This window comes from Cinclus cinclus, chromosome 5 (assembly GCF_963662255.1).
Source record: "Cinclus cinclus chromosome 5, bCinCin1.1, whole genome shotgun sequence".
NCBI classification, from domain to species: domain Eukaryota; kingdom Metazoa; phylum Chordata; class Aves; order Passeriformes; family Cinclidae; genus Cinclus; species Cinclus cinclus.
In genome coordinates, this window is record NC_085050.1 from 61,654,018 (window position 1) to 61,669,374 (window position 15,357).

Below are 15,357 nucleotides of genomic sequence, written 5' to 3' on the forward strand. Positions count from 1 at the left end.
ACCCCTGTGTATTTCCCAGACTCTGACATCAAATAAAATTCCTTCCTCCCTTGCTCTCAGTTCAGACGTTTGACTGGATGGGCTAAGGGGTGAGGTGAGGTGAGGTGAGGCTTTCAATCAGAACAGAAAGATTAATTTTAGGCACAGCATGTAACTCCAACCTGCTCGAAACAGTACTGCAAGGGCATCAGGAGCAGTGGCGGGCAGGCAGAGCTTGTGGAAATGGCTCCCAGATTTAGGGGCTTCAGGTGTGAGCGTGCACCTCACAGAACATCTCTGCCCATGTCCTGCCAGTGTTTCTGTGCTCTGGATGTGTGTGGTGTGTCCTGGAAGCTTTCTCACACCTTGGCTTGGTTGCTGGATTCCAGAAATCTGTGGAAATGAGGATGAGTCTTCTTGGTTATTAAAGCAGAGAGGAATAAACCCCAAGTTAGCAAAACTTCTCTTAAATTTGTGCAGCCTTTTTTATCCAATTTTTGGTGCCTCCTTGATTAACTAAAAGCTGCAGTTCCAGGCAGAGCTGTAAAAGCTGTCATTGCATCAGTAAGGTGACAATAAAAGGATTTTGGTGCTGGCTGTGGCCCTTTGGCTCCGTAACACAGTGACACAAATGCTGGATGCTGTGAGCTGAGGATCCTGCTGCTCTCCTGGGGGAGCTGCCATGGAAACTGCACTGCTGGTGGGGAATGCCCTGTGCTGGAGCTCCTGTGGAGAGATGGGGTCATTGGCATTCCTGGGATACTGCAGGCACCAGAGACCCCTTCCTGCACTTCTGCCAGTGTTTACTATTATCACAGTGGTGAAATGTGCAAATGGTCTTGGCAGGTATCTGGGAAGGAAAAAAAAAAAAATCTCTAAAAGCAGATTTTCTTATTACTTCTTTGATTTCATGGCTTTACCGAACAATTCTGACTTTTACTTTGAAATTTCATGTGGGTGTGCAATGTTATGAAAAAGGGAAACAACTATACATTAAAATTTTAATCCATTTATGTAGAAGAAAATAGCTTGCCACCTGCAAACACTTGTTACCCTCACAAGGGAATTAGAATGACCTCAGTGGATTTTCTTGTTGTGGTTTTTTGGTTTTAACTGTTTTTAAAGCAGATGCTTGCCCCTTCACAAGGTGATTTTTATTGACTTTTGAGGACAGAGATTTTTTCAAGGTTTTGTGGTTTTTAAGGCTGTCTCAACCATCTTTTCTTTCTGATATCCTGATCCTTCTTGACATGCATTACTTGGATGATTATCCAAGTGGCATCATTACTCAGATAATTAACAACAGACAACTGCAAAGAGCATGGAAGAGACTCTATTTCTTTATTTTCTTGAATATGAAATACCTTTAAATATAAAGGAGAATGATTTCATTTCTTTAAGCAGGACATTAAAACATGGAAATTAAATGCCTCAGAACATAAAAAAAAAAAACCAATTTGCAGATGCAATCACTTTAACTCTACAGATCTTCCCACAAGCAATTAATGTATTCTTAATACAGGAAGCTTTGATATTTGAATAGTGTTTTCAGATGTTCCTGTCAAACCAATGTCTGTGTAGTTATAGGCAAAAGTCATCAGTGTCCTTATGTAGCTATAAGCAAAAATACAGGTGTTAAATGCAAGAGGTTTTGGAGGTAAGGGGCAGTCATATTTTACATTCTTGGCCCTGATGTTTCCTGCACTGCTAGAGAGCTGAAGTACTGAGGAACTGGAGTGCTTGTGTCATTGCAAATGAGCGTTACGGTGTCACTGTGAGGAGCTAAAGGCGAACTTGCTTGTTGCTGTCTAACTCGAGATTTAGTTTTGAGAGTACTGCATGTGTTTATTTTGCTGCCCAGGTAACGTGCTTGCAGGACTTCTTTGGAGATGACGACGTCTTCATCGCGTGCGGGCCGGAGAAGTTCCGGTACGCTCAGGACGACTTCGTGTTGGATCACAGTGGTAAGAATGCACACCCTGAACCCCCTGGAATAGGAAATTCTCCATCTCCATTCCCCTGTTCAGCCCTCAAGAATGGCGTGGTTCAGGAAAATATACATGGGAGGATGTTTTCCTGTGGGTAAAACGTTTTTTCAAACCATTGTCTGGATTCTGTAAGCCTCTGTTAAAATGCACCGACAAACCTGAGCCAGTTTCCCACAAGACAGACACTGTCTCTGAAGTTAAAGCAGAATTGAATAATAAAATGTTCAGTCATGAATCTAATGAATCTAAAATCTGTTAAAGATGTTGACGTTTGGCATCTGTGACTGTAAGATAATTTCCACATTGCTTTCTTCACGAGATTTTTGAAAATCTCCTATGTAGCCGTGCTCATTTCCAGTCTTGAATTGTCCTGCCAGACAATTCACACACTCCAGTCTTGTCTGCTATAGACCAAGTGTTGGCCTTGTATGTATTTTGAGGTTATAGGGGATGTTGGGTAGGGAAGGAGGTGAGACAAACTGGGACTCTGTGCCCCTGCTGTCTGCCTTGGGCAGATCTTGAATTGAACTTGTTTATGAAAATTGTTTTTCTGTAAAGAAAAACTCTGTAATTTAAGTTCAAGGAAAAAGAAATCCTCTACCAGAGAGTTTTGGAATTGTTTTGGATTATCAAATCATAAATATATTGGGGGTGTTTGCTCCATGTTCACAGAACTGTAGAATGGATTGTGTTGGAAAGGGCTTTTAAAGGGACTACCTACTCCAACCCCTGACAAGACCAGGGACACCTTAAAAAAAAAAAAATCAGGTTGCTCAGAGCTCCACTAAACCTGACTTTGAATGTTTCCTGGGGTGAGACATCTAGACACCCTATTCTAGTGTTTTGCCACTTGCACAATAAAATAATGAATTCCTTATATTTAGTCTGAATCTACACTTTTTTTGTTGTTTTTGTTTGAAACCATTCCTCTTGTTCTATCACTACAGGTCCTACTAGATATAGGCTTTTTTCTGTCTTTATTGTTTGAGCTGTAGAAATGCCCTGTTTTTCTTTTATGAAAATATTATTCTCTGGTAAATAAACCTTGCACTAGCAAGAATAAACAGATTGTTCCAGAGGAGCTTCAGGTTGTGAATGAAGGATTTAAATTTTTTCTTAAATAAAAACAACAGCACCTGCTGTTCCTGTAATTTTTACACACATCATTATTTCATTACAAAATGCTCAGTTGGTGCAAGAAGTACAGATGTGTGTCTACCCACTGGCCTGTACATTGGATGGATGGAGGATTCAGCTGCCTCCCATTCTGCTGTTCTTGCTAGGGTGCTGCTTTTCCAGAACTGCTCAGTTATGTTGAGTCAGTTCATGTGGGGGTGACCGAAAGGGTGTTTTTGAACATAGTTAACAGCTAAAAAAATGACTTTATTCTTATGAAGGAATGGAAGAACATGGTTGTATTGACTCAAAATACAGTCTGGACATAATCCTAATTTCCCTAGCAGGTTTTGAGGCTCTAAATTTGCTTTCTCCATTACACAAGGCACAGGCTATTTGAGCTCATTTCCTTGCCTTTATCTCTTCAGCTTTGGTGGTCCCTCCTTCCTCTAATAGCTCAGAGGGTCTTTATGGATAACAGGAGGTTATATAGATGACTGGCAGAACATGCAGCTCAACTTACTTTTTTTATGATGACATGGCATCCTAATGATGATATTGGCATCAGGGACAAAATAAGGAGAGAAATTTATGATCCCATTTGCAGTGATTTGCTAACAATGCTAACCGTAGGAATTAAAATGCTTCCAAATGCCAATGCATGTGTGTTCATTGATTCCTTTCCCATTGAGGTTGTTATTTAATGATATGTAGCTGATGGTAAATGACAGTAATCTATTGTTTCAGCCTTCTGGAAACAATAGGCATTTTTCACCCGTTCAAAAATTGGTCACAGCATCAGTTACTTGAAAAAGAAGGGAAACAGTGCTTGCTGTGCAGTTGCCCTGTATGGAATTGCCACTACAGCAAGAACCTTGGCATCAACATATGTACAAACTGGAATTGTAGTAATAATCCAGCCTCAAGACATGAAGAAATATTGTCTGCAGAATGTCACATACGGTATCGAGTAGCTCAAACAGGTTTTTATGGTGAGTAGGTTAGAGTTGTGAGATGCTCTGACAAATCTGTTTGACTCAGCTGAGCGAAGATGCCTAGGAAGTGCTGCTCATTTTGTGGGTAGCAAACAGTGGTGTGTGGAGGGAGCCTGTGCATTGAGCTGCTACCCAAACCCATGACAGAGAGTTTGCTTGCTTTGTAGAATGTCGTGTCATGAAGTCTTACTCCCGCTCCTCTGCCATGAGGCACGCTGCATCCAAAAGTCCAGGACCTTCACGCCGGAGCAAATCCCCTGCCTCAGGTACTGCTGCTAGGAAAGAGCTGAACACACTAAATACACAAAAATGAATTTTTTTTTTTAATGTGGTGAAATAACCTGTTGGTTCTGTCTATAATACAAGGAGAAAAAAAACCTTTTTGCACTTTGTCTCAGAGATTTAATGCGAGTCTAAAATAAATTTGCGGTTTTTTTCTTTAAATCCTAGGGAGAAACATGGTTTCCCATTTTCTAATTACAGGCACAAGTAATTTCAGTTTATGAACATTAGAGTAATTTATGGTAATTGTGCATTTGGGACATGTTTTCAGCATGGCACTTGATTTTGCTGAAAACTATTAACTGCAGGGTTATGTATGTGGTTAAATTCATGTTCATTGAACTAGAGTATACCCTTACATTTTTAATTAAAAAGGTTTCGCCTATATCAGCCAAATATTGTCAGAAATACAGGCCTTTGCTTCTTCAAGTAATTTTAGGAGTTGTAGTGTACTATCCCTTTAGCAGAGAATTTTTCTTTTTGTGCTTCTCGTAATTTCAAAGAAAGGTGTTCACACTGTGATTTTGCCACCAGTTTGGCTGAACAGCATGTGTTCCAGCCATTGAGTCTTTTGCATAAATAAAGGGAGAAACTTGGTTAAAAAAAAAAAAATAAACTCTGCATTTAATTTCTAAATACTTCTTTTTCCCCTGAAATCAAAGTATTGACTATGTAAAAATGTGATGCTCTTTTTTTTCAAATATAACTATAAATGTAAACTTCTGTGTGTATTCAAAACCGTGACATGTTCCATATTCTCATCTCCACATTTGTTTTGCTTAATTGATGCTGGGTAAAGTCATCTTTGGGTTAAAGATAAAGTTATCTTTGAGTTCTTTCAAAGTGGAATATTAATAATCTGTTTATAAAGGTTGAATGCTTAACTGGAAAGCTTCAAAGAAGGATTGCAGAAAAATGTGTCATGAGGGACAAGTTTGGCAACTGATCTACATTTCATGCAATTCTGTTACTTCCAATGAGATCATGTAGAATATCTATCAGCAGTTTATTTTTATGCAAAGTATTTAGATATCAGTGCTGTCATTTCCATTCTTATTTCTAGTTAGACCCTCTTTGTTTGGTTTATTTGAAAAATGTATGCAAAATGTCTGGCATTTATCCTTCTATTTACTTGCCTTTTTTTTTTCCTTTTTTTTACATGTAGTATTTAGCTATCTTTTATTTACCCTTCTTCCTTCTGTGCATGTTCAGAGCTGTTTAATAACTTATTTCCTTAATGTCTTTTTCCTTTGTGTCAAATACATGAGTACAGTAAAGAGGGGTGGCCACTCCACTGCTCATTCTTCAGCAAAATCCCCAGGTGAGCCATTACTATTATGGCTGTATATCACTAGTGTGTCTCCTCCCTCTCCATTTACCTGTGCTTTTGGTGCTGTATTTGTGAATATTTTGAAGCTTGAAGCACATTTTGCATTGGATGAAACAGAGTCATAATGGGTATTGGGTTTTATGGTGCTTTTTTTTGTTGAGGTAGATAATTTCAGTGAAATGCTGCTTTTCAGTTATTGCATATCTGCTAATGGCGTCAATGTTAATTTTTTAAAGGTATAATTTGACTACAAGTAGAGGAGAATTCTGAGGAGCAATACATTTGTATGTTTATTCTAAAGCACATTATAATAGAAAATTTCAGCCAGCAAAAAAGACAGGCTTTAGAATTACAGAAAAAAATGGCCGTGCAAAACCATCTCATATGTTAACATTTTATGTGAAATTCCTTATTTTTCTTTCTTTTCTTTTATTATTTCAGCCAAAATTCTAAAAAAACTGAGGAATCACTAACTTTCAAAGTCAAAGGATTTGTGAAACAAGTAACATACAAATTGATTAGCAAATAAACCGAGTCTTTGGATCATATTAGAAGTTAAAAGTTTAGAAGTCATTCATAGATTTTTAGGTTTTAAACATTCCAGTGTGCCAAACATGTAGCCTAACATGTAGTACTTCAGAATAACAGAAGAGTTTGTTTTGTTTTGTTTTTTTTTTCTGTGTATTCAGACTGGTGTGCTTGTGGAAAGAAACCTCAAAACATTTATGCTTAGGTAATAGATTAAAAAAGGTAAGTTTGGCATACACAGGGAATAAGCAGCAAATAAATAGCAGCAGACAGATATTTGCCAATACAGATTGCTGAGTTGCTGAGTGAGGGAAAAAAATAAATGCTGCTGTCTGAAATAGCAGTGTCATGGTTCAACCTCAGCCAGCAGCTAAGCACCACCCAGGCACTTCCTGACTCCTCTGCTGCAGCAGGATGAAGGAAGTGAATTGGAAGGGTGGAAGTGAGAAAATTCATGGGTTGAGATATGAGTGGTTTAATAACTGAAGCAACAATAGCAATAGCAACAGCGATGCTGCAATGAAAATAACAGAGAGAAATAAAACCCGAGAAAGACAAGTGATGAGAATGAGCAGCTGGCTGATGCCATCTTGTCCCTGAGCAGTGTCCCCTCTGCCAACATTCCCTCTTGTTATATTGCTGAGCGTGATGCTGTGTGGTCTGCAATGTTCCTTGGATCAGCTGCTCCACCTGTGTCCCCTCCCAGCTCATGAGGAGCAGAAAAGGCCTCGATGCTGTGCAAGCCCTGCTCAGCAGTCACAGAAATATCCCTGTGTTAGCAGCACTCCCCGGCACACATCCCAAAGGGAGCCCTGTGCTAGCTGCTGGGAAGAAAATCCATGGCTCCGCAGCCAGAACCAGCACAAACACTTGGCTGATCCCCTGTAGATGCAAAATCTTTCCATCTGGACAGGGCCAGTTCCAGCTTTTGCTGTTGATGCAGCTGCTTAGCAGCTCATGTGCAGTGGATCTCCAAAAGCACTGGCAGAGGAATCTGCTCTTTCCAGCAGGATCCTCAGCTGAATGAACCGTGTGCTCTAGAATTACAGAAGGACAAAATTTGGAAGGGACTTCTGGGTGCCATCTAGTCACACCCCTGGCTCAGAGCACCACCCTTCTCCACCAAGAATGGCTGTGATATTAGCAAAGAGCTACAGTGCTGTCAGTGTAAGCTGGGCTCTTCTTCCTTAGGCAGTTTTGGGAGGGAAGAACATTATGTTAACCAGCCAGTTTCACTGCAACTTTCACTACAACAATTTAGTGGTTCTATCAGTGCTTAAAGAGGATGGTAGTGGCTTAGATAAGGAAGCTTTACAGCGGTCTTGTCCAGGAATTAGTGACTTTTCTGTCCGCTGTATAAAAGTGTCTTTAAACAAATGAACTAAAACTTTTCCTCCTGTGATAATAGTTTGTCATTTGGAAGCAAACTCTTCTACTAAAGTATCTCATTTTACGTGGTGCAAGAAGCAGAAAACAGGAAGATAGCAGTCACTAGCTGTTGCCATTGTCATACTTGCAAATTCTTCCTAAAACAAGGATGCGTTGGTACACCAGGTTATCTAGAATAAACTTTTGAATTCTACAGGAGAATAGTGTACTCTTAGATGCTTTCAGCTCCTCAAAAAAAAAAAAAAAAATCCCCTTAAAATCACCTACTTTTCTTACAGCCAAACATCATTAAAATGAAGATGAAAATATCCTAAATACACTGAGTACTTTTAAAAGAAAATACAAAGGTCTTGGTCCTGCTATAGAACTAGGAGTATAAATCCAAGTTATCAGACTTCAAGATAGACTCATTGTGTAGCTAAACACCAGTTAGTTATATCTTAGCATCATACACCAGAGAAGGAGATTTTAGTGAAAAACAGGGATTTGTGGAAGTTGCAGTGCAGTCAGCCTGGCCTAGGGCCAGATGGGCTCCCCAGGATGGAAAAATAGTCCTTAAAAGGCTTCTCCCATACTCAGATAATGTTAGTGTGCTGAGTCAATGGACACTTGTAAAATAAATCCAATAGTTTAAGAAATGGTGCATAACCCATAACACACCTGAATATGCAAAGGAATTGTGCAGGTGTATCTGTTATTTAATTTGAAGTTTCTGTTTACCAGGGTTGTCTTTTCTGTCTGGAAAAATAATTTGTCACCATGCTATGAAGCATTTTTAGCCCTTACATTTTTGCCTAGCATTTTTCTCTCCCTCAAATAAAATGAGGATCACCTAGAAAGAAATGATTTCTTATCATATAACTTTGCATCATAAATGTGTCTGATGGACAGTGTGCTATTCTGTCTGCATAATGAAATTCATCAGTTTGTTCTTTTCAGAAAAGTACAAGGACTGACCTAACTTATCTTCAGTACACCAGAGAGATAACAGATGTTGTATGAGGCCTGTCTAAAAATCCGGACTTAAAATCAATGAACTATTTAAGTCAAGGGGGAGGGTATTGTATGTGTTCAAAGACACTTGTACTTATTGGAAGCTTAAAAACAACCTACTAGCTTTACTCTTGTTGAGGTTCTTTCCCCTAAATCAATATTTTCTAAAGTACTGCTAAGGTTTTCTGTTTTGAAAACAGATAATTCTTCTTGTTTGTTTGTTTTTTCCTAAGATAAAACAAACAAACTCATGCTCTGTGAAACATTTTACCTAAAAAGTAAGGCCTTCTTCCAAACTGGAGAGGAGGGTCAAATAGTCTTAGAAACATTTTCTTTCTAAAAATGTTATAATGTGATATTACAATTTATTGTGCAATTTTAAAAGGCTGGGGCTTTTCCCCCCGTCTGTCTTTGTTTCTGTGCCCAAAACTCTTGCCCTGGCAAAGGACAGGGAGGGCCTTTTTAACCTCTGGAATGACAATGCAATATTTGTGTGTCTTCTTGATCCCATATCCAGCCACATGAATTTTCAGAGTGCAGTTTTGTGACATGGAAATGCATAAGTTATTCCTCAATGCTGAGGAGTCTGTTTTGGTCTTTGTTTGCAGACTTCACTGATCACTTTTGATTTTTATTCATCTTTTATTTCACTTGTTCACTTTTATTGCTTTTGCCAGTTAATGGAACCCCAAGCAGTCAATTGTCCACCCCAAAATCTACAAAGTCCTCCAGTTCTTCACCAACAAGCCCAGGCAGCTTTCGTGGGCTCAAGGTAAGTGCAAGAATCATTAAACCCCCTGAATTTCATTAATCATTGACTGTATGACACTGGTGCTGAGAGAAAAATAAAAAGCTATCATTTTGAAGGGTAGCCTTGCAAGTATGATTTTTGCTCATATGGAGAATAGATCTGAAGATTTTTGTGTTTTGTCTGGGTTGAACACTCAGGAGAGGCAGAGTATGATGCTGGCTTGAATATGCCACTGTGTCCTCCAAATTTTCCATTGTTCTGTGGACTGCAGAAATCCTTCAGGCAATTTGTATCCCTTCAGCCTATATAAATGTAGTGTTGTCTTTTCAATACCTTATAGTCTGTAACATTGCCAAAGTTTCATCTAGAGCAGACTCATTTTTCCCTGGCACCAATTTCACCCCTCAATCCAGTCCCCTGCCTGAAAGCCTTTGAGGGCTTCCTTTGGGAGCAGCCTGATCTCTGGCAGATTTTTCTGTGTTACACCAAGAGATTTCTCTTCCTCTGCCGCCTCAGAACTGGCTGCATTTGCAGTTTTTGGAGGCTGCTCTGTGCCTTTGGCTCAGGGAAATCAAAGGAACAGTCTGGAGTACAGAGGAGCATCTCACGGCTGCATTTGTGCAGCTGTCCTTTCAAGGGGAATTTTCTTATGGAATCATCAATTGAAGCCTTTCTGGAAGCAGACTGGATGGTTTGCACTGATTATTCTCATCAAGTAATAGCTCCTATTGGTGAAAACAGCATTTGTGAAGAGGCTCCATAATTCTGTGGAAAACTGTTCCCTCCATTAGGAGACTGGCTAAAGGACGTGATTTGAATGGTGCTCAGATCTGGGTTTTGACATGCTAATTGTTATCAGGTCTTGTTTTGCAAGGGGTATGGCACTGGTTTCTGCCAGGCTGCTGTGATAATTCTGACAAAGGATTTTGATTCTTTTAATTTATTTGTTTAATTGTTCCGTTTTAAAATTAATTTTAATTATATCTGTAGCTGTTTGGTTAAATAATTTTCAAGAGCAGTAATAGATCTGACATGGAAAATTAGAACTGTGTGTTTTAAAATCTGTCTGGACAGCCCCTCTGTGGAGCTTACAGTAGAGGACATCAGAATCACTGGGCTTGAGGCTCTCAGCTGGTCTGCATTATATTTAACAAATATTCTTTGGTCTTTCTTTAATGAAATTGCAAGTTTAGAAATGAGATCATTGGCCTTTCTTTGTTTCCACCACTGCCCTGTCTGCTTTTAGCTGATTAAATGTCCATTAAGGCAGAGATAATTCTGGTAGCAACAGGCAACCAAAGTGGACATGTCCTCTCTCCCATTCACTTTCACTCAAGTGGGCTGCTGTACTTTTCAATTTGGTATTCAATTGGTGCTGGGTACTAAAGGGTTCTTGTGCTAAATAATGCAGCCCCATATGACCAAAAAATACAGCAAAACCAAATTCAGCACCTGATGTGTTACTGAGGTAGTGAGTGCCTCTTGTTTTATCCTTTAGGATGCATCTGTTTAGCAGGAGTTTCCCAGCTGTGCTCCTGAGACTAAAGATAGGGAAAGTTATCTGGTGAATCCAAGGGGGAGTTCCAAAAGGATCAAATGTGCTGCTCAGTCACACTTTTTCTAAGTTATGCTGTCGTAGTAAGGTCTGTTTTGGGGAAGTATAAAACCAGTAACAGGGAGACATAGTTTTATGCAAAACCATATTATTTTAAGAAATTCATACCCCTCTTTGAGAAATTTGGTTTGTTTTGTTGGTGTTTTTTTTTTCTTATTCTGATGAGAAAAAAGGGGGAAGCAGGGAGCAATTTTATTATTTGGAGATTATTGCTTTTCCCCATTGTTTAATAGTTCCTTGTTGCTGAGACTGCATTGCTGCACAGACAAGCAGTCTGGCTTCCTACACTTGTATAAATAAGGTGTCATGAATACAGCTGAATGAAAATTTAGATATAAATACCATGGCAGTGACAAAATAAGGTGTATTTAGAGTTTTCTGTCTGTGGGAGTTCAATACTTTGAGTGATTTTTTTTTTTTTTGGGTACAAATCATATAAGTTTATTTTTGTAGAGGATGAAACAGCAGGTCTGAATAATGGTTTTGTATAAGCTTGAGGCAGCATAAAAAAAAGGGAAAAAAATCAGGCTTGATGTTTCTGTTTCCTGTAAAGAGCAGAGCATCAGAGCAGCTGCACTTGAACTACACTTTAAAAACTGTTTTATTTGCAAAGCTATACTAAAATATTTTACTATAGATTAGAACCTTGCAAAGCTTTTTGTAGTTTGACAATCAATGCAGAGCATAAGCGATAGTGCTAGTCACCAAAGCAGCCAACTTGAAAAATTCTGATTGCAGCAGCAATTTCTACTCAGTGTCAGACACTTAATCTTCTATTCTCTGAATGCCACTATTCCTTTAAAGAGAAGTCTTCCCAGTCCCCAAGAATTCCTTCTGCTTCAACAACTCTTTGTTAAGAGTGCTGTGTTCAGGCCCAGAACGTTCCTCACAGGAAAGACTCCTTGTGGACAGTTTATCTTTAAAAGGAAGGACTTGCTTTCTGTCCTTTCTAGGTCTTCCAACCACAGTGCCCTTGTGCTATTAATTGTTCAGTACATACAGTCCAGCATCCCAGGCTTGCAGAAGTGTTTTAAATAGTGGACTGAAGTCAGGAATTAAAGCTATGTCTTAATAATAGTAAACACGACGGAATTTCTCCACAAACCCAAATAAAAGCCTTTATTGCAGTAAGTGACAAATGTGGATACTATGCACCCAATACCCTATGTATTCTTATTCAGGCTGTTTATTTTTAACATCCCCGTATTATTCTGTAAATCAGCATTTCTTAGCAGTGGCTTTCTTTCAAGGTGAAGATACAGATTAAAAAGTTAACAAGTATGGGCATGAAGTAAATGACTACTTTGTAGTGTGCTATTTTTGATCAAATACGCTGAGTTTAACTTTTTGTTGAATTCCCATGGAGATGAAATCCAGGGCATGGATTAATAATAATGGCAATGGTGCACGTGGTGTCACAGGACAGCTGACCAAGAGGAGTCTTTTTGCTGTTCTGTAGGCAGTGGAAAGGTTTAACATTTTGCTTTGGTTCTAAGTGTTCATTTCTATGCAATGCTGTTAGGGGTGATTTGACTCTTAGCTCTTCCAGTACATCTGTTTTAATGCACACATTGAACCATCAAAATCATCCAGAGACTAAATTAAATTTGGTGCAACTTCAGAAAGTGGTGTCAGAACTTCCTTGTACTTACTTGGATTTCTTTATTATCCCCTCCTGAAATTAAGGACCACAAAGTCTTGCAATCTTTTAAAAAAGAAAATAAAACCAAATAAAGAGGCTTTACAGTTGAAGCCTTACATAGACTCAGAGTTATGTTAAATAGCCTTGTGTTAGAATTTGTTTGGGTGTTACTTTTGCAATTGATTGACCACAGGACCAAAGCAAAAGGGCCTTAGAACCTGATCCACCAAATAAGTACTTGCTTAACTTTCAGCCATTGAGTAGTCCCTTTTACTTCAACGAGGATGTTAATGTACTTAAACATGTGCTTAAGTAATTTAAAGGATTAGTGCCTATCTTCATCAAGGTTTTTAATCTCGTCACTGTTGTACCCATGTGCTTTGTGTGTAGTTATATGTAATGATTATTTACATGTGATTTCCAGCCTAGTGACACAGGGGCCACAGCAGTTCATAGAGGGACTCTTTAAGTGATGCATTTGGTGAATTTATAATTCATGTTTAAGGATCGCTTAAAAAATATGAAGTTTCTGTCTTACACATTATGTTACTATTAAGTATTATAATAATACATACTCACAATATCACTATGAAACACTGATTAGATAAATAACATTTTATTTATATTCAGAATGTCTTTTAGTCCCTTCTTACTACAGCCATTCAGGATGAATTGGTATGACATAACCAAAATGTCCCCAGATTTCAGCGAGTACTTCTGCACAGTTAATTCACTTCCCACTAAATTATTCATACTCTACAATTAGATTAGCCACCATCCCATGTAGCTGCCAAGGAGTTAGGTATTTCTTTCAACATGAAAATAATCCCCAAATGTTTCCACAAACATTCATGTCATGGGCAGTCTAATCCTGAGCGCAGAGGTTTGCCAGCCAAGGTACCGCTCCACTGCAAAAGAATATAGGTTTGTATCTGTGGATCCTTCCTCACACTCTAATCACATAAAAAATAAAATCCCACCAGCTGCAGAGCTGTGGCAGAGCTAGGGTTAAACCTGCCATTTCAGATTCTGATCTAACACCTCAGCCACAATGACAGCATTAATTTTGTTTTATTTTTGTAGTAATTTTAGTGGTTTTTTCCTGTTAATGTTTGCTTCCTTCTTGTGGCAAGAAGGAATGTGCCCAGTGATGCTGTGCTCTGATTACAGGATTGAAAGAAGTTGGGAATGTAGGCTAGATGTTCCCATGTATTGTCACTCACTGAAAACCCAAAATAGATTACTAATATTTTAGGCTGATGACTAATACTTGGCCATACTGTTCTGTTATCTCTGCTTCATTCTTGAAGAAAATGAGGCTGACTGGTTAAGAGACTGACTCATGATTTTGCACAATTGTCATTTAACCCAAATGTCCTTGCTCCTAATCCCTGTTAAATAGCCAGATAACTCAGAAAGACAGCAGCATTAACATAGCCTGGGTTTAAGTTATTAGCAAGGAGCAGAGCAGTAGCTGCCTGCTTGCTGTTTGATGCTACTTGTGTGCCAAACACTGGTAAACTTCATTGTTTCAGGGGTTCTGCAAAATTAAGTTGTACAGCTTCTAGTTACTGTACCTTTAGCTTATTTGGCAGCTCAGCTGCCACTAGAAACTTAAGCATTCATTAGCATTTCATGAGCCTTTAGACAATATCCCTATCTGTCAGTTCAGTTCTTTCCCTGACAATAGTGTTAATGATTTAAAATATTCAGCAGTGTAACCACACAATGTCAGCTAAAAGGCAAAATGCTGCATTTGCATTCCCAGAGTCTAGAAAAGCCATTTCAACAGACACTGAGCTTAAGGCAGAGAAGCATTTTAATCCTTCCTGTGGTGAGTCCTGAAAACTACCATAATAGCCCATGAAGAAAGCAAGATCTGGAACTTCACAGAACAGCAAGAAATGTTACATAGAGGAGAGGGAATGATCTAAACTCTAATTTCATGCATCCCTATACGTAACTGTAATAGGAGAGTTTACAAAAGTGGTGCACAGAACATATCCAGTATATTTTGCTATTTATGGCACTCATTCCTATGCCCCCACCCCTTTTCAAAATAAAAAGTTACCATAGTTTACATCTCTGGGCAGTATGACAGGATGACTTACAGTAGAATCATGAAGATGCAGATCCAGTACCAATTAACTTGTTACTGCAGAAAAATTGGTTTTCTTCAGTTGTGATGCTTGAAAATAATTTTAATATTTGTTTCCACTAAAACTGTATCTATGTCTGGATACATATCAGACATCTAACTTGAAATGCTTGTAGGTGTCATAAATCTTCACATCTATAATAACCTAAAATATAACCCAATAGATGGCTAAATAAATCTGATTATCATAAATCCTGGCCAAAAATGTAGATGCAGCTGAAAGGACTTTTCTTTGCTCTTTACTGAAATCTGTTCAAGTGGTTATCTAAATAGAAATATTGTGGCTGAATCTGAAATTGGTACAAGTAACAATGATGATGAACTTTGAGAAAACAAGAATGAAAATGAAATGGGAATAGAAAAGTAAACTGACTCTGTATAAGTGTTTTAAATGGGTTTTTTGGGTTTTTGTCAACTTTGCTGCTATTTTGTATGGCTCTTTCTTGTGATTACCATCAGAAATTAGAAGTTCTTGTGCACTTCCACAGATCTCCCCACATGGTGGATCTTCTTCCAATGTGAATGGTGTACCTGAACCACTCCGTTGCCAGAGTCCCGAAGGTAGGACACCAATAATTGCAGGCAATCCTT

At 38.6% G+C, this 15,357-nt stretch overlaps 1 protein-coding gene across 4 annotated transcripts in view; it reads left to right on the forward strand.

The window, feature by feature from the left end:
• DCLK2 (doublecortin like kinase 2) overlaps nucleotides 1–15,357 on the forward strand; it is a 78,848-nt gene that overhangs the window by 41,718 nt on the left and 21,773 nt on the right. For 2 of the 4 annotated variants that reach the window (XR_009933227.1, XM_062493073.1), the window contains exons 3-6: nucleotides 1,841–1,943; nucleotides 4,246–4,344; nucleotides 9,278–9,372; nucleotides 15,255–15,327. Coding sequence is in view for 3 of the 4 variants with exons in the window: in XM_062493073.1 (XP_062349057.1) it covers nucleotides 1,841–1,943; nucleotides 4,246–4,344; nucleotides 9,278–9,372; nucleotides 15,255–15,327 (370 nt within the window). In the remaining variant the exon portion in view is untranslated. Of the gene's footprint in view, nucleotides 1–1,840; nucleotides 1,944–4,245; nucleotides 4,345–5,633; nucleotides 5,682–9,277; nucleotides 9,373–11,431; nucleotides 11,435–15,254; nucleotides 15,328–15,357 lie in introns of all 4 variants that reach the window. The other 2 variants (XM_062493072.1, XM_062493074.1) reach the window with 2 other exon arrangements.